Below are 25,838 nucleotides of genomic sequence, written 5' to 3' on the forward strand. Positions count from 1 at the left end.
CTGGCTCCAACTGGGGGTTTGTGTGAATGAAGGCGAGCAGGATTTTCTCTGCAGTTATTTGTACATGAGCTGGGCTTTAAATGGAACATGCTCATTTCAAAAAAAATTCTCTGAAGAAAAAGCACATTTAAAAAATGGTCCTGTAGCCACAAATGGGGAGATTTTTCAAAAGGCACAAAGGGGATTTAGGTGCTCAGCTCCCAATGACTTTCAGGGGGAATTGGGTGCCTAATCCCCTTTGTCATCTTTAAAAATATCCTCCCAAAATTATTTTAAAAATATGAATGAAGAGCATCTGCCTTAACAGAAAGAGTTTACATGAATGTTCAGGCCTCCTGACATGGCAACGTAGTTAACAATGAACAGAGAAAATGATGCTAGAAAAGCTCTGGACTGCTAAATATTTGAACAAAGACAGTTCCTAGTTTCTGCATAATCCTTATAAACACACACACACACACACACACACACACACACACACACACACACACACTCACTAAGGACATATTACATTATTTCTGTTTTCAAATTTTTGGTACAAAGTTTATGTTCAGTGGTTCCCTCAGTATTCATTCTTCTGACAGCTTCTTTTTATTTTCTCTCTCTCTCTTGTTATTTTCTTCAGGTGTTAAAGCAAAATAGGCCTCTATTGAAAGCAGGAATGGAAATATTACAAATATTTAACAGCGGCACTCATTCATATCTTCATCTTAAAAAAAAAAATTCCAAAGACAAGATCCATAATGATCCATAATGCCACAAAGGCTTAGTTTTGTAATATTGAGAAGAATCCCATGCATTCCCAATTGTATGTGTAAGTTGTACAAGTGCATTCACAACTTTCAAAGTTTGTGCAGAGCCTGATAAATAAGACACAAATATCAGTTACGTTTACTTTTTCTAAGAACTTTTACTCTGTAAAATGTTTGGTCACTCAAAGCTATAAGCTTAATCACATATCAAAGAACACAGGCAATAAAGCCCATCTTACTAGAATGTACAGTATTAAGCTGGACAAAATAGAGGACAAAATCTAGTGGTCACTGAAGCCCCTTCAAAAAAGGTCTAAAACAGAAAGTTTCCATCATGTATCAGAATAAAAATGTACTGTATTAAAATTTGTTTTACAAGTAGTCTTTTAATCAGTCTTCTATTTACAGTGCAGAACTTCTGCCAGCTGCAGTAGTTTAACTTTGGCACAACACTAAGTTCCAATCCTTTTGAGTATTCAATCCTGTGTGTGTCTCAAAATTTTCTTGGTTTCACGAAAGATTAGGCCCATTCACAGTAAACCAGATATCTTGCTTCCCCTTCACCACTTTGGGCAGCTACAAAGGAAAGACACTGTAAGCTACTGAATCATTCAAGAGAAACACTTCTTTCTAAAATGCCAGGATGGCTTCCTTTAACATGATTACATACACCAGACATAGATCATACAGCTTGCTACTTGCTGGTCACCTCCCAGAACCTTGCTGGTCATTAGTCAATCACTTTTCTTGTACTTCAAATACCCTACAAAGTATTAACTTAATTGCATTTCACATGTGAAACAAGACAAATATACTGCAGTTACTAAAAACTGCAGAGCACGATCATTTACGTAAACCAAATAGATTCCTGTTAACTCTCCTGTGCACATGAAGAGTGGAATCCAGTGCAACATTTTCTAGAAATAAAGCCTTCCCAGGGAGGACAACTAATTTTTAATATTGGTATTATACAAACTGCAAATATGCCCAGATCAGACTACTTGACATATCTAGAAACATTTTCAGAAGCTGGGACTAGGGAAGAAAGCTACTTGGAAGTCATAACGTAGCAGGAATTCCTGTGGTTTGTCTTGTCAGAACACAGCTGATGGCTTTGCAACTCATGCTTTCACATTATGTTAGCAGATAATTTAGGAAAAGTATCATGGACTATTTTTGATCCGAAGAGGTACATGGAACACGGCAAATAATATCGCAACTTAATTTGCTGTGCTGTGATAAATAAAACCCGAGATGTCTATAGCACTTTTCACCTCCAAATGCTCTACATTGAAATATAAGCCAGACTATTAGATCCAGGCACCATTTCATCCACAACTATAGTGCTGCCACCTCGGGGGTAAAATGTGGAGGTAGCATTGGGGGGGGGGGGGGGGGGGAGAGAAAAAAAAAAAAAAAAAAAGGCACACCACCACACAACAGTTTAGGAGAGCAGAGGAAGGCAAGTACCATATCTAACAAACTGCAGAGAGAATTTAGGTAGACAGAATGTAATGATCAAAGCTGGAACTTGGCCAGGACACAAGTTAATCCATACTCTGTGAAGAGTGCCACAGAATTATTAATGACCGCTCTTGACCTTGGGAATATTGCTTAAGCCAAAATTTTCAAATTTTAGTACTCACATTCAAGGAGCTAAAAAACTGCCCTGAGTTTTCAGAGGTGCTGAGCACCCCGAGAGTTCACTGAAGTCAGTGACATGTACAGGAACTCAATATCTGGGAAACATCAGGCCATAAAGTTTAAGAATATAGGCCTTAATCCTTCTAAGCCTTAGTTTTCCCATTTTAAAATGGGGATAATACTCACACCTCTGTAAATTTGTTTGAGATAGTGGGATGAAAAATGCTATATAAAGTGCATACTCATTTTGAGTCATTTTCTCCATAATATTAATAATACAGTACAAAAGCTCCAAAGTAACTTGACCCAAGAAGCCCCTGCCATGCTATTTGCTGTCTGTTTATCCTATGACACACAAGGTATTTAAAACCTAGACAGAGCAGGAAACAACCCAGCATTGCATAGGGAGGGGGAGGGAATGGAATCCGTTATAGATCTTTTCCATCTGTAGTTTATATGATTCTACCAGTTTGAACGATTTTCAATATATTTATTGATCTCTTGATCACTAATATTCATGTCTCTTCATTAGTATGTAATGTTTTTAAAGCCCTATTGCCAAGCAAAGCCCAATTAAATCCCTGACAGTCAATATTATTTCGCTGCATGCCCAGTTTTCAAGCTTCCAGGTTAGGGTTTGGGTATTAGCAAGACAGCAGCTTGAAAATTTGCCTTCTCTCCTTGGGAGGTACTACGAATATATACAGATATGGTGCTGGCTGAAGCCAAGCCTGTCATAATTACAGAAGGAAACACTAAGGATCCAACTACAGTAATCCATTCGTGCAGAAGGGGCAATGCCCCTCTCCTACCCTGAGCTGAGGAGTGGCAGCACAGGTATTACATGGCCTGAGACTGTAATTGTCCTAGCTATTGCTCTGCTCCCACTTCAGGGGGAGAACAGCTAATGGATCTACATCCCTGGGCTTTGTACCTCTTGTGTGGTGGCTCCAGAAATCCTGCCCCAACTCTGTACAGCAAAAAGAAATCTGTTCAACTGCATCAGAGATCCCCAGCAGTCACAAAGGGGACAGGATTTTGCCCAAAGTCAGTAAGCAATAGGTGAAAGATTCCTTGGGGAGGCCTAATGCATTCACATTATCGCCAGCGATCAATATTACAGCTAGGGATGGAAGCGTCATATGAATTTATTCAAAAGCAATTTAAATATTCTGATGGACAAATGCACACACTGAGTGGCCCAACTTTTATAATGTATTGGGGAAAATCACTCAACTTCAATCACTATGTAGAAAAAAGGGAAGAAAAGGAATTAGCTCCTTCTTTGCGTTCAACGCTATGCAGAGGTTCAGAATAGTTAAATGTGAGGGAGGAGAGGGGCACAAAACCTAGCTTACTACCCCTTGCGGTTCTGACAGAACAAGAAATGGATCATGGTTTGCTTATGAAATTTTAGAGAAGTGGATTTTTTTTCGGAGTAAGTGAAGAAAAATTCTCCAGGCTTCTCCATTTCCCCCCTTCTCAAAGGGCCTATATCTGGCTGGTTCTCATCCACGTGGTCTTAGAAGGCTGGCTTTGACTCCCTCTACAGCCAGCCAACAGCACTTCTGGGACCGTAGGAGAGGATCACTTGAAAGATATCAAACATCCCTCTTCCTTAAGAACGAAGTGAGCTGGTTGCACAGTGCCTGAGGGATTTTCCCAGGAGGCAGCATACCGTGGTAACACTGGACCATGAGCCCACCCAGGCACCAGTTTCTTTTACTTCATGTCTCTCTGCATTCTGGCATGGAAACTTCTTTATTCTTCCATCAGCTAAGATTCAAAGGCAGCAGCAACTACATAATCAGATCAGATATTCTTGGTAGAAACATCAGAGCAAAAGGAAGGAGAAAATTTTAGTTCTGTATTTGTTCTCAGCCAGCCACATCCACAGGTGCGTTCTAAAACAGTGGTTCTTAATTTTTTTTGTTCAACTCCGCCATTTACCTAGGGCTAAGACTTGAGCTCTCCCAGGTAGTTCCCCATCTCCACTCAATAGTACATGCTTTAATGCCATCACAGAGCACCTAGGCTACTTCTGATCCTGACAGTCCAAGCTTTACAGAAACAGAGAGAGCATATTAAAGGCTTTTCTACATTTGGAAATTTACCAAAATAGCTATTCCCAAATAATTATTAGAATTAGTTATTTCAGTATAAGCCTCTGTATGGACACTCTTATTCCAGAATAAGAGTGCCTTTCTCTGATTTAGCTTAATCCAAGTGATGATTATTCCAGAATAGTTTATTTCAGTCAATTTCCAAGCAGAGACAAACCCTCAGAGGCAGGCAAGCATCAGCAGCGCATCGCAGGGCTAAGCAACAAGACTTTGGAGCCACTGTAGTAAAGTACATTTTGCTTCTTACCTGCCATTGCTACAATTACAGAAACAACAGACAATCCTGCAATCTTCCACACAGACAGTACTTTTTAGTGATTCATTTTCATGTCAGTTGTGGTGAGATGACAGAAGCATCCATAAGAAGGAACCCCCTCCTCTCCACAGAAATGTATAAATACTAATTATTTCTTTTAAGGGTCTGTTAATAGGGTCAGATTATGAGCAGTGCTGAGCGCACACAACTCCTAGGAACTTCACTGGTTAATCTAAGTCAGCATTTTATCATCACGCTCAGGCTTGGAAGGCTCAGAACGCTCATTTGTCTTTAATAAGGGTGGTGGATGCTCAGCGCTTCCCATGAGCAGGCCTCTAGTGTTTGTTTTGTTTTACACCTTCCAGAATTCAAAGAGGTAGTGGTCCAGATCCTCAGCTCATGTAAATCACCGTAACTCCACTGGAGTCAATGGAGCTAGATCATTTATACCAGTTGAGAATCTGTCCCAGTATATGTTAAAAGTAATCAGAGTATTTTACTGAAAGACTCTCATCCCAGGAGTATCAGAATAAATACTTAAATCTATTATCCCTTCATGTCTTTCTCATCTCATAGGTGGTGATATTTAAGAGACCACAACCAAAATGATCTGGAGATCTTCCCAATTAGATCATACCACATTTTAAAAAAAGTTCAGTTCAATATTGGCCTAAAAACAATCTCTTAAGAAAACAGGAAAAAAATTTATTTTAACAATGTTAAAAGAAAAATCTAAACTTCTGGTCACCCCTAAATATTAGGGAAAGTCCAGACTTTGCTTATTAGAGACACAGTGCTAAGGAGTTTCAGGGTTTATTTTAATATTCTTGGAAGTTTAAAAATAGCGTTTCTCTCCCTACTAGTTTTATTGTTTCCCATTTGGCAAACACTAATTTTTGACCCTACATTTGCAATGGAGCTTGAAATTAACAAGGCTTTTTTTTAAAAAGGGTTCTTTCTAGCTTGTGCAACAGCCTCATCTATATCAGCATCAGCCTAACAAGGGTATTTGTTAATCACTGAGACACTTTTAGAAGCTGAAGCCCAAAAAGAATAGGCCAGATACTGATCTGTGTCAAACTAGCATATACCCAGTGTCATGAGCTCCCCTGGAAACATCAGTGTGCTTCCCCCAAAGTTGTAACTGGTAATTACATTTATCAATATTCCAGTTCAGATTGGAGGGGTTATAATTCATCCTCACAATGATAGGTACCAACAAAAGATCAATCACATTGCTGGACTTTTGGTGCTCTGTTCTGGTCCCTCAAGCCACCTGATACTTCCAAAGTTGAATCCTGCAACATCTGCTCAAATACATACTGCCTTAACGTTTGTCTGTAATATTGAACAGACAAGGAGAACACACTCAATCACATGCTTTGGAATTTCAGATAGAATATCCTCCAGCAGCTGAGTCAGCACTTTAGACATGAAATTACAGAGGTGGCTGCAGATATGTCTGGAGAGGGAGCACAAGTTAAACACAAATAGTCAGCTGCAAGATGTTTTTTTCGAGACAAAGCATATTTTGCCCTTCCTTTTTGTTTCATCTGGGTGTCACCCATAATCAGAGAAACAGGGAGAGAGCGAGCGTGCGTGCGCTTTGTAAGAGCTACTGCTACTAAGGTTTCCATAGCTTCCAAGCTCATGGTCAGAGGGAAAGTGATTGATCTTTTGTCACCACTTATCTCTGTGAGGAAGAAGAGAGCCCCAGGAGTTCTGAACTTGGGTACTGAAGGTGCAGAAACACTGGGCTAGATTTGACTCAGGTTTACGCTGCCTTCTACAGGCCCCTGGAAGCAGGGTGCCCACTGGGGAGAAGGCACAAAAGGAGAATGTACGTGATAATAGGATGTTTTTGTAGGGGGCTAATGCCCACCCAAAAAGTAGACATCACTGGCCAGGGGACCAGGAATGTTGTTTCAGCATCTCCTCTCCATGGTGGAATTAAAAGACCCAGTGAAATTTTAAGTTGCTTCTCCTTCCAGCAGGATATAAGGGAAGATGGCAGTAGAAATACTGACTGCCTATCCTTAGTGTGAGGCACCTTCCTGAGCTGTGTTTAGTGAATCTAGGCCATTGTTTTAAAGTGGTCTGCTCAAGCACTGGAAATTATTTTTTCTTGGGACCAACTGGTTGATTTTTAGAGAAACTAATATTTAAGATTCAGAAGACATTCCCTATCAAATTCAAACAATTCTGGAGTTCAGTCCAGGTAAGTCAAACTTTGAGTTTAAACCAGAATATTTGACCATGTAGTTTTATTGCCCTGCACATTCATAGAAGTAATTATCACACTGATGGGCTGAATCCATTAGGATGAAGTTTGGTTAAACTTGCATGCAAATCGTTCAGCTGGGCTGCCACTAGAGATGAACAATGAGACGTGTGTACGTATAGTTTGTTACACCCAAAGACTAAGAGGCAATAGCAGTCATGTTTTAATTTTCTATAGGAATTAAAAAACGGGGCTCTTTAGCTACTTTTAAAAGGTGAAGTGTTTTTCCTAGCATTCAGTGAATTTGCAGATGTTTTTAATCTCTGCCCTGTCTTTTCATGTCTTTGATTCTAAACAAAGCAGCTGATTCTGAACAGTTTTTAAAGCAACTTTCCTAACTCGTCGGCATATTGACCTTTTTCAGAATACAGCATTTGATTTCCAAGGACTTTTATGTTACCATTTTCCAACATAAGAGCAAATGCGTAAGCAAAAAATGAATGCTGATATGGATCACATCAGGACTACCATGCATTTCAGTTACATGGATGTAGAATGGATTTCTGGATATGCTGATTAAGTTTAATGAACAGCATCTTATAGCCCTACATTTCAACTGACTCAGCTCACGATAACAGACATTTTCAGCACAAGTTCCGTAAACCCGAAACACTTTGAAAAACACGACAATCATTTCACCTAGTTTCTAAAACCAAGTAATTCTCACCCCTGTGGTTATTGATTCCTTTGTCATACTTTTCCCCTTCTTTTCTGTTTTTGAATTCTTTCCTTTAAGAAACAAACACCCCAAGCTCTGAAGCCTTAGGAGGTAAAGCAAGGTTTGCAAAAAGACATATTAGGTTTTTGTATTTTCCTCCTCCAAGAGCGGGTAATGTTCTCCTATAACAATGAAAAATGCAGCTGTGTTTTTTTGGAATTAAACACAAGGCAATTAAATATTTATAAATAGTCACTTAAATGATGAGCCCTCAGCAGTGATGTGGAGGAGGAGGAGGAGCAGGAGCAGGAGCAGGAGCAGAATTTGGGTTGGATTTATAGTTCCAAACCCTGGGCTAGCACTGAGCATGTCCATCTCTGCTAGCCAGGAAGCAAATATTTGGTGGCTGCACAGGTAGCATCTTGTCCACTCTCTCAGGTGGAGGGAACGTGCTAGGAAGGTGTTCACTAAAACGGAAAGCCTTTAAAAACTATTTGGCTCTTCACAATAATGTCAAATATAATTTACGGGTTTTTTGCCCCAAGCCCCAAACTTACATGTCAATCTGATTTAGAGAGTTTACGCTTAACATGTCGGGGGGGTTCCCAAGTGTCACTATCATCCGTTTCTTCCTCCTCTTCCTGATCATCCAGCATTTCTTCTTCATCCTCATTCTCCTCAAACAGCTCTATGCCTAGCTCTGATCTTCTTTGCCTTTCTGCAAACCACTCTCTGACCTGCTCATATCCCATGTGAGATCTGGCTACAAGTTCATCAAGGTCTTGCTCGTTGAGGAATTTGTGCTTCATATAATAATCCTTAAGGATTGCTGTTCCAGTTTTGAATTTGATGACGGAGGATCCTCTGTCCCAGTTGTTTATCCTTTTGCTTCCCCGAGGCCGCCCACGAGGCCTTCCTCTTCCCCTTCCTTTCGGTCTCCCTCTCCCCCTCCTTCTGACAAAGGCTTGACCATTCATACAATTCCCACTGGAACCCTGGTAGTAATAGTACCATTTCAAACCACCATTTTTCCAGGCATAACGCGTATCTCCAAACCAGCTAACAATGTCCGATCTCGGAAGGCCAGTTTCTTCTGCCAGTTTGTCGTATTCTTGTGGGGATGGCCACTGAGTACGGACAAATGAACTTTTAAGCATATGTAACTGCTCTGGTGACTTTTTACCCACCTTGCTTGCAGAACCCCCTGATCTTAGCCATACAGATCCCTCTCCCTGAGAAGTTTCTCCAGCCTCATCTTTTGAGCCGCTTGCATTGCTCTCTTTTAACTCAGCTTCTTCTTCCTTTAAAGCATTTGTTTTCTTTCTCTCTGTAAACCAGGCATTGATCTCTCTTCTGGTCAGTTTAGTCTGTGTCCTTAACCTATTCAGCTCTTCGTCTGTCAGGACAGGGTTATTGAGAAAACTTGCTTGGAGGTTGTGCAACTGTTCAGCAGTCTTTTCTTTGAATTTCTGTGGGGTGAAATCAGGAAAAGCATTCCACGACTGCTTATGCTGTGGCGTGACTACTGTTGGGGACTCATTTGTTTCATCACTTGAATCAATAATAATGGTGGTGGAAGAATCGTTGTTGAGATGAATGCCATGATTATTTTTTGAGTTTCTCTGGTTGTATCGTGTATCACTGAACCACTTTTTGATTTCTCCTTTGGTCAGGCCTGTTATTTTCATGAGCCTAATAATCTCTGAATCATGAGGGAACTGATTTTTAAGGTAGCTGACTTTTAATTCTGCCAACTGTTCTTTCGTCTTCTTTGCACGGATGCCGAATGAATCCGGATTTACTAATGTGGTTTCGTGTTTGATAAGCTGAGGGGCTGGAATGGCAGCTACTTGCTTGGTTTCTGCAACAGGCTGGGCGGTATGGATCTGGCTCTTCTGTAATTGTGTCTGATTTGGGACTCCTGCTACTGTCAGAGCTATAGGGGCTGTTACTGGCAAAGTGTTTGTACCTGCGACTTGAGTGAGGACAAGACCTGGCTGACCAACTATTTGGCATGTCTGCAAGATGGATGGCAAACCATTGCCGGCTGCTGAAATGTGTGCTGGAATAACCGTAATTGTCTGTGGTACAGTATGCACAGTGCCATTAAATTGCTTCCTCCTCGCTTCTTCCACTTCCTCTGGTGTCCAGCTCACACCATGTTTCAGACGTTGGGCAGAAAACCATATTTTAATCTGTTCCTCGGTATATTTAGCTTGAGCAGAGAGAACGGTGATTTCTGACATGGTTGGATAGGGAAATTTTTTATAGGTGTTGAGCAGAAGAGGATTGTTATCCAAAGAAGTGTTGTAGGTTGGAATGCTGTTTACAGGTATTAAGACTTTTGGAATCAAGTTAGAGTTCTGTGGAGCTGTGACAGTAGTTATTACCTGTGCCACCCCAGGTTGAATCACTGGCGCTGGAGTCATTACGGTGCTAGTTGTATCTGCTGCACTGCAAGCAGCTGGATTGTTCATTTTGGACTCGGAAACTGCTGATTGTGGGGTTTCGACTACTTCCTCACAGTCTGGCTCATTTTCAGTTTCCTTTTCTTCACCAGGAATGTCTTCAGCTACATTGTGGAAAACAGCAATTCGTTTAGTCTCAGTTTTGTTTTTCATTTTCATAATAGGGGTTTTGCTAATTGAGATTCCTGATGAGGGGATCTCTGAGGTGTTGGATTGCTCAGCATTCTCCTCTTTCACAAAACTCCCATCAAAAGTGAGATCGTTCACTGTTTGCTCAAAGATTGTCTGATTATTACGTTTCACCATGGTCAGTTTAAAATTCTCTTCTCCAGGGTGGTACTTCAGATTGTGCTCTGAAAGAGCATCATACCTTTTGGTAAGAAAATTGCATTCCACGCAGACATAGGATGAATTTAATACTACATTAGGGTGTTCTGAATCAACATGAAAAGTAAACATATTTAGATCTGGTGTCTGAAATGTACAGTATTTACATTCATAGCCACCTTCAACTTTTTTATTTTGCTGATTGTCTGAATCCATATATTCTTGAATGTCTTCATCACTTGATATACTCTCAGCTGTAGCATTCTCTGCTGGTGTAAGTAGAGGAGGTCCTTCATCCAAATCTGATATCATTTCTAAGTCTGGATCCTGCTCGCTTGCTAGGACCATGCACGGGGTAGTTGATTTTCGTTTACTTGCCATTCTGTTGTGAGGAAATAATATTGACTGAATGACACTGATGTAGGTTCAAGTTCTTCTTGATTTTCAACAATGGCTTTTGGTACTTCAAGTCAATTCTTGAAACTTTTCAGCATTTATCCCATTAGCAGCTTTTTTGTAGTGCAATCAGATTAAAAAAACCGTTGTAGTTCACGGATGAAACGTTGAGTCACAGCTTCTTAAAGTCCATTTCCACCACCTGCAGTAAAGGAGAGAAATCATTATATAAGTTAGAAATGAGTAATTTATATTCATTAGCCAGAAAAATATTCTGTGAATAGAATTAATTTAACACTATGTGCTTGATTCCGCCACTTTTACTCCCTCCGAAGTGGACCCACTGAAGTTAATAGGACTAATCAAGGAGTAAGGTAGTACTCAACAGAAGTAAGTGTGACAAGATCAGGCTCTTTATGTTAACAGTGTCAAAGATTTCTAATATATATCAACGCAGATGAAGGACATCAAACATGGAATGGCATCAGAACAGTGACTTTCCAATTGTTTCCTTTTCTTTAAATGCTGGGTGCAATTCTGAGATCAGAAGCGTTAAGCCACGTTTGCACCTTCTCAAGCCCAGGGTGCTCTGTTGAAATTACTGAAGCCTTGCCAGGGGATTCTATGAGCCATAGCACTGCCTGCTATGGCCCCTCTCTTGACACAACCCTCTTGACCAACCTTGCCTGGCACACCCCCATACGCCAGGGCTTCTGAGGAGGGGCCTCAGAAAACAGCCTTATGGTGGTTTTCCACAGTATCTATGCTGGGGCCATCTTCCCCCAGTGTGAATATGGGACTTTTAGAGCCCTTTTTAAATGGCACTCTGGCAGAGAGGGGGTAAGGACCTCATCCTCTGTCCCCCAAATATCACAGAAATTCAGGATTTGAAAATTCTATTCCAAACTAGTTTAAGTTAATTGCTACACAGGCTGGTTAATTAAAGTGTGCCTGCATGCATCACTGTAGTGCACTACTGAGAACATGGTTGGTTGAATTACACCAGAACAAACATGGGCTGAAACAGCGAAGGGACACTAACCAAAATTATGCACTTCAGGCACAGAGATCCTTGTCTATTTCTCAGACGGGAAAGAATGAACAGATACAAAATATATCTACAATTAAAAATATACCAAATTATGCAGATTTACATAGATTAAGAGAGCAATTTTATATACTGTATTCCTAAAAGGTGCCAAAGGATTGAGTTTCATCCTGTGGGCACAGTGCGTAGGAAAGTGTCCCACAAACTTCTGCAGAGAGTTGTAATCTCTTTAATTGTTTTCTCCTTGAAATATAGTCAAATGTTAGCTTCTACACAAGAAAATCCTCAGAGACACGAGTTTACAGCCAGGGGATTAGAGTCTGACTCTTGAATGTGGTCCTTAGCTTCCAAGGTGGCAGAGTACTCAGAGAAGAACACGGAGCAACAATCCATCTTGGCTGTTTCAGATAGCATTACAAAGGGAATAGTATTTAGCAGACCTCAACTGGAAGGACAGTGTCTTCAGCTTTCGAGGAAAGAGAGAAAGAAGAGTGTAAATGGAAGAAAGGAATGGAAACTGAAAAAACGAGAAAGGGAATGAAATATTTGTTATACATAGTATAGTCACTTGATTCCTTATCCCCCATTTTGAAAAAAAGTAATTATCCTTATCTTCAAACTTTTCTTCAGTGCAAAGGAGAAACAAGTGATTATACTTAGCTGCACATAGTGCTGTACAACACACTCAGTTTTTGAAAGAATACAACACTATCACACTGGTAGCAGCCTGTGGGGAATCAGTTCACCTAATCATCAGCATCCAGTTATGCACTGCGATTGCTAGCGAGAAGTACTGTCCCCTTGTGCTGCATAATACAGCACATGAAATCATAGATTGTAAAGGAAAAAGCTGGCAAAGACACAGTTTGATAAAGTTTATCTTAAGTCTGTTTGTGAACACAGAATGTATTGCTGTTTTTAGAAGAACCTCTCCTGCTTGAAATGTAAATCTGAGCATATCCTGTCTTTTCAAGGAGTGAACAAAGTCGGTCTCTGTTTAAAGTATGAAATGTACAGATGTTTACAAATTCTTTTGTTTACTGATTAAGGTCCTGATTCAGGAAAGTACATAAGCATATGCTTAAACACTTTCCTGAACAGAGGTCTAAATCAAATGCCTTCTTTTACTGAATCACAACTCCACACGTGTACCTTCTTTGGAATATTTTTCTGTACACATCTCTTTTTTTAAACCGAGGAAAAAGGTATTTAACACTCGAGAAATTTCTGTTAATGTAATCTTTACATAAGACCCTTCAAAAGAGATGCCAGTATATCCCTGTAGTGTACATTATATATTATGTTCAGAGAATTCCTTTCATCAGAATGTTAATTTAAAAAATGCATTTGAGCATATCCGGCATTAGCTTATTTACTTGGATTGCAAAAAAAAAAAAAAAAAAAAAGAATGAAATAGTTAGGCTGATAGACTAAAAAATAAATAAAAAAAATAAAATGTTAACAGAACATTACAAAATCATATTCCAAAATGATTTCCCCACTAAATTTAGAACCAAGAGATAAAATATAAAATATTTTAGAACACACAGTTTACATTTAGGAAAAAAGAGATGGCAATATTGCAAAGTACTTTAATTTGTATTTAAGAGTTTATGGGTAAAATTGTCAAAAACACTCAGCCAATGGCCTACCTCCGCTCCCACCAAAGTCAATAGTAAAACTATTGACTTCAATGGGATCAGTTAGGTTAGCTGCATGATTCTGAAAGTTCCATCCTACATGTCTAATTTGAGTTCACCCTACTCCCAAAATTTTAGGATAGCCTTTGCCTCAACTCTTAATATCATGCAACTGACTTTCAATGAGACTTAGGATCACTTTTGAAAATGTTACTCTCTTCTAGATCACAAAACATAACTGTTCTTTCACACAGGGCTGCCATAGCGAAGTAAGAGTCTTACCAACATACCGACCAATTCTCAAGTGGTAGATGGTGTCAATGAGTGCAGAAGTCTCTATTTTGGTTTGTGGTGCCTAAATTTAAAACATACTATGCCATCCCTCTAGCCTTTTTACCAGGAAAGCAACATGCTTCTTTGTGCAAGCAGTTCTATGAAAGGAGATAAAGTGATTTTAGAAAATCGTATTTATTTTGACACAATGCGGCTAACAGCAAATGAAATTTACTAAAGTCAGATTTCTAAACATAACTGGGCGCCTATCTCCCACTGATTTAAATAGGAGTTAGGTGCTTAAATACCTTAAAAAAAAAAAAAAAAAATCAGGCTTTTTAATCCCTTAAGGTTTACTCATTGCTAAAAACTCCTTACTTTTGTAATTTTACCTTGAACTTTCAGGTTTGAGCCACAATCCTGGAAAGATTTACACCTGTGCTTAATTTTATGTACTATGAATAATCCCACTGACTTCAAAGTTACAGCATATGAAAAATCTGTGCAGGTTCACAGACTTCAACCTTAACTTTCAAAGCTGAAGGGGAAACTGCTGAGAACAATGATGTTCAGAAAACTGAAAAAAAAAAAGAAAAAAAACAAGGTTCACATTACCAGTTAACCCTTTCCTATTATTTTAAGTCTCAAAAAGTTCTCAGTTAATGTCAAAAGTTGGGTGAACCATGAAGCTGCATATAAATATTTTCGAAACAGATAGAAGCCTGCTGCCTCCTACAGGTAAGAAGTTGAGGGAGAAAGAAAATGGGAATTACAGAGGAAAAATATTTAAGGGGGGGGGGGGAAGTCACATTTCTATCTTAATTTTTATCTTGTAATTCGACAAGAAACAGCTTACACTGTCAGAAATGAAAGATTTTTTTCTTCCCTGTGTTCATACAGTTTACTTTGTGAATAGTCATTTCTCCCTGTTTGTATGGAACTTTCACCTAGTATGGGCTGAGAGAATTAAAAAAAAATAAAATGAACAAAAACAAAAAACAAACCCAAAATGTGATTGTAAAAATAGAAACATTAGCATGTGACTCAGGAGACGCTGAAGCACCTGAAACGACTTTTCACTTTTTGTTTTAATTGACCAGCTGTCAAGCTGCCTATAACATTTCACCTTGTCAGTCCGGAGTAGCAGGATGCCTTACGCTTTCTGTATTTTCATGGTTTAATAGCATCGATGATCATTCAGGCTGGTCATCTTTTATCAATTATTGATTGGCTGAATTAATTGTCTTTAGTTTTGTCTTATAGCGTCAATTCCTCCAGGTGTTCACTGACTGCCTGGCTCTGAAGGCACTATTGCTTAAAGATGAAGTGCAAAGTAAAACTGAAAACTGAATTAAGGACCAGAAATTTTCACAAAATTCCCCTCCTAACTGAGCTCTGGCCCTGATTCAACAAGCTGCTTAAGCACATGAATTGACTTCAGTGGGACTACTCATGCTTGAAGTTAGCCATGTGCTCAAGTTCCTTGCTGAATTAGGAGGCCTCTAGGGGCCTCTCACACTTATAGCATAAATTCTTAAAAGTTAGAATGTTTTTTCTGTGCTGAATGCCAGTTAGTGGGGCACTCTGCACATATTTCTGAGTTTATTGCAATTTTCATTTTCCCCCTCTCCATTAATAAACACTTTACCTAAATTTAAATCTTCATGAAATGTAAGAGAAGTTGCACCAATTAAGACGTGAAAATAACCTTTCGTTTCATAAGCTGCAGTATTAGACAATCAGCAGTGTGGTGTCATTTCAGACAAGGAGTTTATTTTTAGGAGACTTGTCAATGACATCCTGAATCTCAAATTTGAACATGTGACAAGAAATCACGACACTCCCATATTTAAAAAAAACAACAAAAAACGCCCAAAAAGCGCATTCCCCCTTCCCCCCCCCCCCAAAAAGGCAAAGAAAAACATTAAGTAAAAAAAGCTAAGCAGTGTTGTATGTAAGAGTCACACATATGGACTTTTTTTTTTTTTTTTTAAGTGCTCTGTTCAGTTTGTTGATCATTGTCATGCATCTTTTTTCATTTCTTTACACTAACAATAACACCCCAGATTCACAAACTGCTGTATTTTGTAATGAACAGACGTTTGTGCTCTTTAAGCATGGCTGCAGGATTCATAGAGCTGCAGAGCCTTTACTCACACCATTAGAAACACACATAGCTAGGTATGCAATGACCGGGAGAACCACATGGGGACTTTTCTGCCTGGTGTGAAGGTTGCGGATCTCTCTAGACATCTAGATAGCCTTACGTGTAGTGCTGGGGAGGAGCCAGTGGTCGTGGCACATGAGGTACCAATGACATAGGGAAGGATAGGAGAGAGGTTCTGAAGGCCAAATTTAGGCTGCTAGGTAAGAGATTGAAGTCCAGGACCTCCATGGTAGCATTCTCTGAAATGCTTCCAGTTCTACGTGCAGGGCCAGTTAGACAGGCAGAACTGCAGGGTCTCAACATGGATGAGATGATGGTGTAGGGAGGAGGGGTTTAGATTTATTAGGTACTGGGGAAACTTTTGGGAAAGGGGGAGCCTATACAGGAAGGATGGGCTCCATCTAAACCAAAATGGAACCAGTTTGCTGGCGCTTAAAATTAAAAATGTCATAGAGCAGTTTTCAAACTAAGGGCTGGGGGGAAAGCCAACAGGTGCAGAGGAGCACGTAATTCGAACAGCGACATCCTTTAGGGGAGGATCTATAAATGGAGATTCCCTATGTCCTAATAAGGAGGAGAGGTTGGAAGATGATAAAATACAGGTAGGATCTGATGAGAAACAGTCAAAAGAAAAAAAATCCCATTCAATTACATCATGTAATGGCAGACAGCTAAAAAGTGACAAGTTTTTAAAGTGCTTATATACCAATGCTAGAAGTCTAAATAATAAGATGGGCGAACTAGAGTGCCTCGTATTAAATGAGGCTATTGATATAATAGACATCATAGAAACTTGGTGGAATGAGGATAATCAATGGGATACAGTAATACCAGGGTACAAAATATATCGGAAGGACAGGTCGTGCTAGTGGGGGAGTGGCACTATATGTGAAGGAAAGCATAGAATCAAATGAAGTAAAAATCTTAAATGAACCAAACTGTGCCACAGAATCTCAATGGATAGTAATTTCATGCTTGAATAAGAAGAATATAGCAGTAGGGATATACTACAGACCACCTGACCAGGATGGTGATAGTGACTGTGAAATGCTCAGGGAGATTAGAGAGGCTATTAAAATAAAAAAACCTCAATAATAATGGGGGATTTCAACTATCCCTATATTGACTGGGTACATATCACCTCAGGAAGGGATGCAGAGAAAGTTTCTTGACACCTTAAATGACTGCTTCTTAGAGCAGCTAGTCCTGGAACCCACAAGAGAGGCAATTCTTGATTTAGTCCTAAGTGGAGCACAGGATCTGGTCCAAGACGTGAATATTACTGCTTGGTAATACTGACCATTATATAATCAAATTTAACATCCCTGTGACGGGGAAAACACCACAGCGGCCCAACACTGTAGCATTTAATTTCAGAAAGGGGAACTACATAAAAATGAGGAGGTTAGTTAAACAGAAATGAAAAGGTACAGCACCAAAAGTAAAATCCCTGCAAGCTGCATAAAACTTTTTAAAGACACCATAATAGAGGCTCAACTTAAATATATACCCCAAATTAAAAATCATAGTAAGAGAACCAAAAAAGAGCCACCATGGCTAAACAACAAAGTAGAAGAAGCAGTGAGAGGCAAAAAGGCATCCTTTAAAAAGTGGAAGTTAAATCCTAGTGAGGAAAATAGAAAGGAGCATAAACTCCGGCAAATGAAGTGTAAAAATATAATTAGAAGGCCAAAAAAAGAATTTGAAGAACAGCTAGCCAAAGACTCAAAGTAATAGCAAAAACTTTTTTAAGTAGATCAAAAGCAGAAAGCCTGCTAAACAACCAGTGGGGCCACTGGACAATTGAGATGCCAAAGGAGCACTCAAGGACGATAAGGCCATGGCAGAGAAACTAAATGAATTCTTTGCATTGGTCTTCATGGTGGAGGATGTGAGGGAGATTCTCAAACCTGAGCCATTCTTTTTAGGTGACAAATCTGAGGAACTGTCCCAGATGGAGGTGTCAGAGGAGATTTTGGAACAAATTGATAAACTAAACAGTAATAAGTCACCAGGACCAGATGGTATTCACCCAAGAGTTCTGAAGGAATTCAAATGTGAAATTGCAGGACTACTAACTGTTGTCTGTCATTTATCATTTAAATCAGCTTCTGTACCAAATGACTGGAAGATAGGTAATGTGATGCCAGTTTTTAAAAAGGGCTCCAGAGGTGACCCCGGCAATTACAGCCAGTAAGCCTGACTTCAGTACTGGGCAAACTGGTTGAAACTATAGTAAAGAACAAAATTGTCAGACACAGAGATGAACATAATTTGTTGGGGAAGAGTCAACATAGTTTTTTGTAAAGGGAAATCATGCCTCACCAATCTACAAGAATTCTTTGAGGTGGTCAACAAGCACGTGGACAAGGGGGATCCAGTGGATATAGTGTATTTAGATTTTCAGAAAGCCTTTGTCAAGGTCCCTCACCAAAGGCTCGTAAGCAAAGTAACCAGTCATGGGATAAGACAGAAGGTTCTTTCATGGATTGATAACTGGTTAAAAGATAGGAAACAAAGGGTAGGAATAAATGGTCAGTTTTCAGAATGGAGAGAGGTAAATAGTGGTGTCCCCCAGGGGTCTGTACTGGGCCCAGTCCTATTCAACATAGTCATAAATGATCTGGAAAAAGGGGTAAACAGTGAGGTGGCAAAATTTGCAGATGATACAAAACTACTCAAGATAGTGAAGTCCCAGGCAGACTGCGAAGAGCTACAAAAAGATCTCACAAAACTGGGTAACTGGGCAACAAAATGGCAGATGAAAGTCAATGTTGATAAATGCAAAGTAATGAACATTGGAAAACATAATCCCAACTATACATATAAAATGAATAAAGTGTCTAAATTAGCTGTTACCAGTCAAGAAATAGACCTTGGAGTCATTGTGGATAGTTCTCTGAAAACATCCACTCAATGTGCAGCGGCAGTCAAAAAAGTAAACAGAATGTTTGGAATCATTAAGAAAGGGATAGATAAGAGAAAATATCATATTGCCTCTATATAAATCCATGGTATGCCCACATCTTGAATACTGCGTGCAGATGTGGTTGCCCCATCTCAAAAAAGACATATTGGACTTGGAAAAGGTTCAGAAAAGGGCAACAAAAATGATTAGGGGTATGGAATGGCTGCCATATGAGGAGAGATTAATAAGACTGGGACTTTTCAGCTTGGAAAAGAGACGACTGAGGGGGGATATGACAGAGTCTAATAAAATCATGACTGGTGTGGAAAAAGTAAATAAGGAAGTGTTATTTACTCCTTCTCATAACACAAGAACTAGGGGCCACCAAATGAAATTAATAGGCAGCAGGTTTAAAACAAACAAAAGGAAGTACTTTTTTTACACAATGCAGTCAACCTGTGGAATTCCTTGCCAGAGGACGTTGTGAAGGCCAAGACTATAATAGGGTTCAAAAAAGAACTAGATAAATTCATGGAGAATAGGTCCATCAATGGCTATTAGCCAGGATGAGCAGGGATGGTATCCCTCACCTCTGTTTGCCAGAAGCTGGGAATGGGCGACAGGGGATGGATCACTTGATGATTTACCTGTTCTGTTAATTCCCTCTGGGGCACTTGGCATTGGCCACTGTCAGAAGACAGGATACTGGGCTAGATGGGCCTTTGGTTTGACCCAGTATGGTCGTTCTTATGTTTTTAGCACAAGCAGTAAGGGATGATTGCCAAGCCACCACCTGAACTGTGATGAGATTGGGGGCTAGGAGCCTAATAGATAAAGCCCCTTGGAGGCAATGGAAAGACTCCTATTAATTTTAATGGTCAGGCTCCATAAGAGCAGCTTTTCTTTGTTTTGTTTTCTTTCCCACAGAGTTTAAGGCCAGAAGGGATAATTACATCATCCAGTCTATATTTTTTTAAAAAGAAAAATGAATAGAAGAAAGTCCTTCATATGCAACTATATTCTAGACAGCAGTAGAATGTGGACATCAGGATTGTTGGGGTCCATTCCTGGCTTTGGTAAGGGATTGCAGTGTAGTGGTTAGAACAAGGGATTCATAGTTAGGACTACTGAGGTTTTTTTTTTTTTAAAAACAATACTTTGTGCATTTACACTGTATTTATTCATCTGTTGATCTCAATGCACTTTGAGAAGTGGGCATACAGAAGTAGCTTCATTTTACAAACAGCATAGCTAAGCACAGATCTCCCATTTTTCCTGAGAGCCAGTGTGGCTAACTGAATGAGATGTGCTTGCTATATTGGAAATGGACTCGGACAGCAGTGACCTTCTGCAACCTGGGTTGGTCTATGTACTGATATTTGCCTTCTCCTAGAGCAGTAGTGTGAAACCTAGCTCAATAATAATAGTTTTGTAGACTTTGCAACCCTTAACACTGGTCAGTGGAATAGGTGCGACAAGAACTCATGGACTCCTGGCTCCCAAGTTGGTGCTCCTTCTTCTACAAAAAATGGCATTTGCAGGTACATAAGCAGCATCGTTTCAGATACCACAGTGATAGTTGCCAATATAAGAATCAAGACAGATGAAGGAAGAGGACCCATTTTGCCTGCACCACAAATAGAGCTATAGCTGCATGACATCACTTTGGAATAATAATGAAGTCTTTAGAGCAGTCTGGAAGCATATTCAGTGTAATGTAACAACAGTTTATAATGGAAAGCAATAGGCAACCTTAATAGGCACCACTACATGCTCCACTACAGCTACAAGTGTATAAATGTCACACATCCCATACTCTCCACTTAAAAACTTTTCAACAATCACAAAACACATTATAGATGCTGAATTACTAAGTCTCAGCACCTCTATGAGAGAATTCATCAGCCCCTTTTCACAGATTGGAAAATGTAGGCACTTAGGCCCTCTCTTGACAGGCAAAAAGGATGTTTTTCAGTTGTGTTAGCTAATGTGGAATTAGCTCAATATGATTGAAAAGCCCTCTTAATGCTTGCTAAAATGCAGGCTAACATTTTTGAACTCATACTGGCCAGGCTACAAACACAACCAGTTAACATGATTGGCCCTGTTTTGATGGACTGAGAGGTCAAATGACTTGCACAAGATCCTAGAGGTCAGAGCAGGGTAGACCGCTCTGATCCCCCTACCTACTGCACCTCAAGACTAGTCTCCCCACTTTCTATGATGCAGAAAATAGAGATTGTGATTTGATCTTTGATTTTTAAGAAGTCAACACAAAAATATTTTCTATACTGAATCGTTAACAGACTACACATGTAGCCTTAAAGTTACAAACAGAATCATAGAAATTAGAGATGGACAAGAGCTAACAAATCATCTAGTTCACCTCCATGCTAGAGCAGGACTGTACCCTATCTATGGGGAAGAGACAGATAGAGTCTGTCCACACTACAGGTACAATGGTGTTTTCAGATCCAGTCTGGGATACACTCCTCTGACCTCGTAAAGAAAACATGGTCCACACAGCAGCTTTTTTCAGAACACATCCTCATGTCAATTAAGTTTGTCTCTCCATATGTTAGTTCTCTAACAGAGTATCTACATATGCGCTCTAGGAAAATCTGGGCAGGTATCACAGTGTCTCAGGGTACGTCTATACTTACCTCCGGGTCCGGCGGTAAGCAATCGATCTTCTGGGATCGATTTATCGCGTCTTGTTTAGACGCGATAAATCGATCCCGGAAGTGCTTGCCGTCGACGCCGGTACTCCGGCTCGGCGAGAGGTGAATAACGTAGCTGAAGTTGCGTATCTTAGTTCGAAGTGGGGGGTTAGTGTGGACCAGCCCTCAGTATAGGATAGAACAGGGGTTGGCAACCTTTGAGAACTGGTGTGCCAAGTCTTCATTTATTTACTGTAATTTAAGGTTTCGTGTGCCGGTAATACATTTTACATTTACAGGGGCGGGCGGACGGAACCCCAGACTGGCAGCGGGCTGAGCAGGGCCGGCGGACAGAACCCCAGACCGGCAGCAGACTTAACCGGTGAGCCTGCTGCCGGTCTGGGGTTCTGTCCGCTGGTCTCTGCCAGCCAGGGTCCCGCCCACCAGCCCCGTTCAGCCCGGCAGCAGGCTCAGCGGGGCCGGCGGCTGGGACCCCAGGCCAGCAACGGGCTGAGCGGCTCAGCCCGCTGCCGGCCTGGGATCCCGGCCGCCGGCCCCACTCAGCCCGCTGCCGGCCTGGGGTCCCGTTCATCCAGGCAGGCGGCGGGCTGAGCGGGGCTGGCGGCCAGGACCCCGGCTGGCAGCAGAGTGCCAGTAAAAATCAGCTTGCATGCCGCCTTTGGCATGCATGCCGCAGGTTGCTGACCCCTGGGATAGAAAGTCAGGGGAACATGCAACAGAGCAGCATCAACAGCACAAGTGGCAGTGCATTCTGGGATGCCCTATCTCAGAGAGATCTTATTGGGTTCCAGGAAGTGGGTGGGCAGAAGGAGATGGAAGAAAGAAGGATTTACCAAAACTGGCTGCATAGGCAGGGGGTCCCCCTCTACTCAGGAAAAAAAAGTTACTATAAGACAACCACATGCCAATCTAAACTCTGCCTTAGGCAAAACACAATTAGTTGCCATAGCACCTGAGGGCCAGATTCTGCCACCTTACACCATGAGTACTCCCATTGATTTCAATGGGACTTCTTGAATAATGGGCTACTCAATATGTGACAGAATCTGGCACTGAGTATTATTTGCATTGAGTATGGCTATACACCATGTTTAGAGCCAATCATGGTAGTAACAAATTTGTTTTACGATAGTAGTGTAGACGGTTGTAATGTAGACAGGGCCACGGCATTCCACTGTGGTCTTATCTACATGAGAAAGTTGCCTGATTTAGTTAAACCAATTTAGTTAAATCAGTGCAAAGCCCTGTGTGGACATGCTTATTTCAGTTTTGCTTAAGTCAATTGGGAACAGGTTTAAACTAAATATTTAAAGTTTTCCCAACATAACTATGTTGTCAAGGGGTATGTGATTTTTGCTGAGGTAGTTATGCCCATAAAAGCCTTAGTGTAGATACAGTTATATTGGTATAAGATGCTTTATTCCAGTATAGCTTATTTCAAGTCACAAATTAGAATTATATTAATATAAGCACTTTTATACTCATAACTGCATCTAATGTGGTTTTTGCAGCTGCAACTATACTGTCACAGATAAAATGGAAAAACTTCTAAAGTGTGGACAAGGCCTTAAACTGAAATGAGAGTATCCACATAGGACACCAGTTTAACTAAATCAGTTTAAATTAAACCGATACGGCTCCCATGTAAACAACACCTGTGAAGAAAAAAAAATTTCTTATCTGGAAAAAAGTATCTGAATTTAAACATTTACAGTTAATATATTTTTAAGTTTAGCTATATTCAATATAACATAGATCCATTTTAACAAGGCAACAGAGTACTTGCCAAGACCTGAGTTCAGGATTCCATGTTTTTCAGAGAAAAAGAGTTGGTGACATCATTAACATTCAGGCAATACAGGGGGCTGCATCCTTTTTCTAAAGCAGAGTAGCTGTTGTTCATGTGACCAACTCTTGTAGGAGAACAAGAGAACCCTACTCTTAGCTCCTAGCAGGAAAGTAAAAGAGGAAATCCCTTTTAACCCAATGCTATAATTTTTCTAAAATAAGGAAGTTAGTTTTTCAAAAATTATATTACCCAAGTTTTTAAGCACCACAGCAGAATAGTGAAAACTGGGAAAAAAAAAAAAAAGTTTTTTTAATCATCTATGTGGCTTACTTTTTGCTTACTTTACTTACTTTCATTTACTTTTTTTGTTACACTGAATACACAAAATAGACTAATGATTCTGGTTCTCATGCACTAGCATAATGCTGCAAAATTTGCACAGGAAAGGTGATGTGAAAAAAATCTTTGTTGCTGTTAATTTTATGCAAACATTTTTATTAAAATTAGATCTGTGTTCTTTTTAAATAAAAAAATTTAGATACCCAATAGCATCCCTTTTAAAGATTGTTTTAAAATATATTGGCAATTTAAATCTATTTGTGCAGCCTGCTCATGCTTTTAAGGCCCAATCCTGCTCCCACTGGAGTTAAAGGGAATTTACCATTGTCTTAAACAGGAGCAGGCCCCTAGAATGTTACAAACAGATTCTGTATTTACTTTAAAACCATTGCAGTTCACATTTAAAAAGCAACAGAAAAGAACTCAGAAAATGCAACTGCCCAAGGAAATCAGAGTCCACTCTTATTTCAAAGACCCAAATGACATAATACTGAGGTGGTGGCGAAGAAGAAGAAGAGTGTCTAAACCTAAAATTTATCTTCTATTATCTGACATTAAAATAATCAAATCAGTTTTAATAAAAATCACCTTGTTAATGTTGATGTTATACTTGCCTTCCAAACAGAATACACACTAAAAACATTCCATTAACTTATATATTACAGTGTTGCTCTATATGTCAACATTAAAACTACTATTGTCAGTAACATTATTGAGGATTATTTTAGAATAGATGAAGCATCATTCCTATATTGAACAGGTAAATAATAATCTTAGAGTAGAGGGACAGTGTGTTTAAATCAGGGTGGATAAAAATAAAAATTAAATAAGTACATTTATTTTTAACTTTCAAATTAATTTTTTTCCTTAAAAGTAAACCTATTTAAAATTAAATGAGATTAAATTAAAGTTTAGGATTTAACATAAATTGTTATAATCTATTAAAATAATTTAAATTAAGTAAAAATATGCAAGCAGTACCTGTTTGCTGGTGAAATTTTGAAGTCAAACCACTGCACTGGTGGAAGTCACTGGCTAAGCACTTGTGACTGGTGTTCGAAGTGCTAAACCAGCTTTTGACAGGAGTAGCCTCTTCTGCAGGCACAGAACGAACATTTTCTTCATTTCAGTTTATTCAAGTCGTTCAGTTCAATAACTAGGTGATTCAAAGTTGAGAAACCAATTGGGAATCGAAAAAGCAGAAAAGCTCATTTTCCTCTTACAATCTATTATAAAAAAAAAAAAAAAAAAAAAAAGGTGAGAGGAGGAGATCTACTAGTTCTAACATCTTGAAGGACACAGTGACAAAACTATCAGTTCAATTCATTAGCTACAGATAATACTTCATTTGTTTAATACATCAATTATTTTTAAAAGCAAATCATGTTTTGATAAACATACGCTGTATTCACAAGGGAAAAGTATTTAAGATTTAAGTTTATAATTAACAAATAAAAGCAATTTTAAAATGTTTTTGTGCATTTTAATTGAATTCCACTTTCCATCCAAGTGCAGCTTGACACAAATCATGAGTAAAAAAATAAATCACTTGGTATATAAGATATGGATCATTCACCATTCTCTATCATAAAAAAAAAAATGTACAACTTAAGAATCTGAATAAATTTATGTTAGGTTATATAATTGCTTAAATAAATGTGTATAGATATAGTTCGGGCCCTACCAAATTCACAGCCATGAAAAACATGTCACGGACCCTGAAATTTGGTTTCTCCCCATGAAATCTGGTCTTTTGTGTGCTTTAACCCTATATTATACAGATTTCATGGACGGAGACCAATGTTTTTCAAATTGGGGGTCCTGACCCAAAAGGGAGTTGCAAGGTTATTTTAGGGGGGATACAGTATTGCATCCTTACTTCTGCGCTGCCTTCAGAGCTGGGTGGCCGGACAGTGGCGGCTGTTGGCCGGGTGCCCAGCTCTGAAGGCAGTGCCCTGCTAGCAGCAGCGCAGAAGAGTGGCAATGCCATACCATGCCAACCTTACTTCTGTGCTGCTGCCTTCAGAGTTGGGTGGCCGGAGAGCGGCAGCTACTGACTAAGGGCCCAGCTCTGGGATGGCATGATAT

General features: G+C 39.7%; 1 protein-coding gene across 3 annotated transcripts; it reads right to left on the minus strand.

Annotated features, from left to right (window-relative positions):
- Positions 1-479: 479 nt before the first annotated feature.
- Positions 480-24,835, minus strand: ZHX1 (zinc fingers and homeoboxes 1). Of its 3 annotated transcripts, XM_024205457.3 has the most exons (3): positions 24,732-24,835; positions 8,272-11,107; positions 480-1,328 (listed from the first exon to the last, which is right to left on the minus strand). In XM_024205457.3, exon 2 carries the CDS (start codon positions 10,888-10,890, stop codon positions 8,275-8,277), a length of 2,616 nt encoding a protein of 871 aa, XP_024061225.1. In that variant the 5' UTR covers positions 10,891-11,107; positions 24,732-24,835; the 3' UTR covers positions 480-1,328; positions 8,272-8,274. The 3 variants fall into 3 exon arrangements, 2 of the variants coding, with proteins under 2 accessions (XP_024061225.1, XP_029769905.1); XR_003899974.1 differs by lacking the exons at positions 8,272-11,107; positions 24,732-24,835 and adding an exon at positions 7,724-8,018; XM_029914045.1 differs by lacking the exon at positions 480-1,328 and having other exon boundaries at positions 8,018-11,107.
- Between the last annotated feature and the right edge of the window lie 1,003 nt (positions 24,836-25,838).

This window comes from Terrapene carolina, unplaced genomic scaffold, assembly GCF_002925995.2.
Source record: "Terrapene carolina triunguis isolate 2854851 unplaced genomic scaffold, T_m_triunguis-2.0 Scaffold58, whole genome shotgun sequence".
NCBI lineage: Eukaryota > Metazoa > Chordata > Testudines > Emydidae > Terrapene > Terrapene triunguis.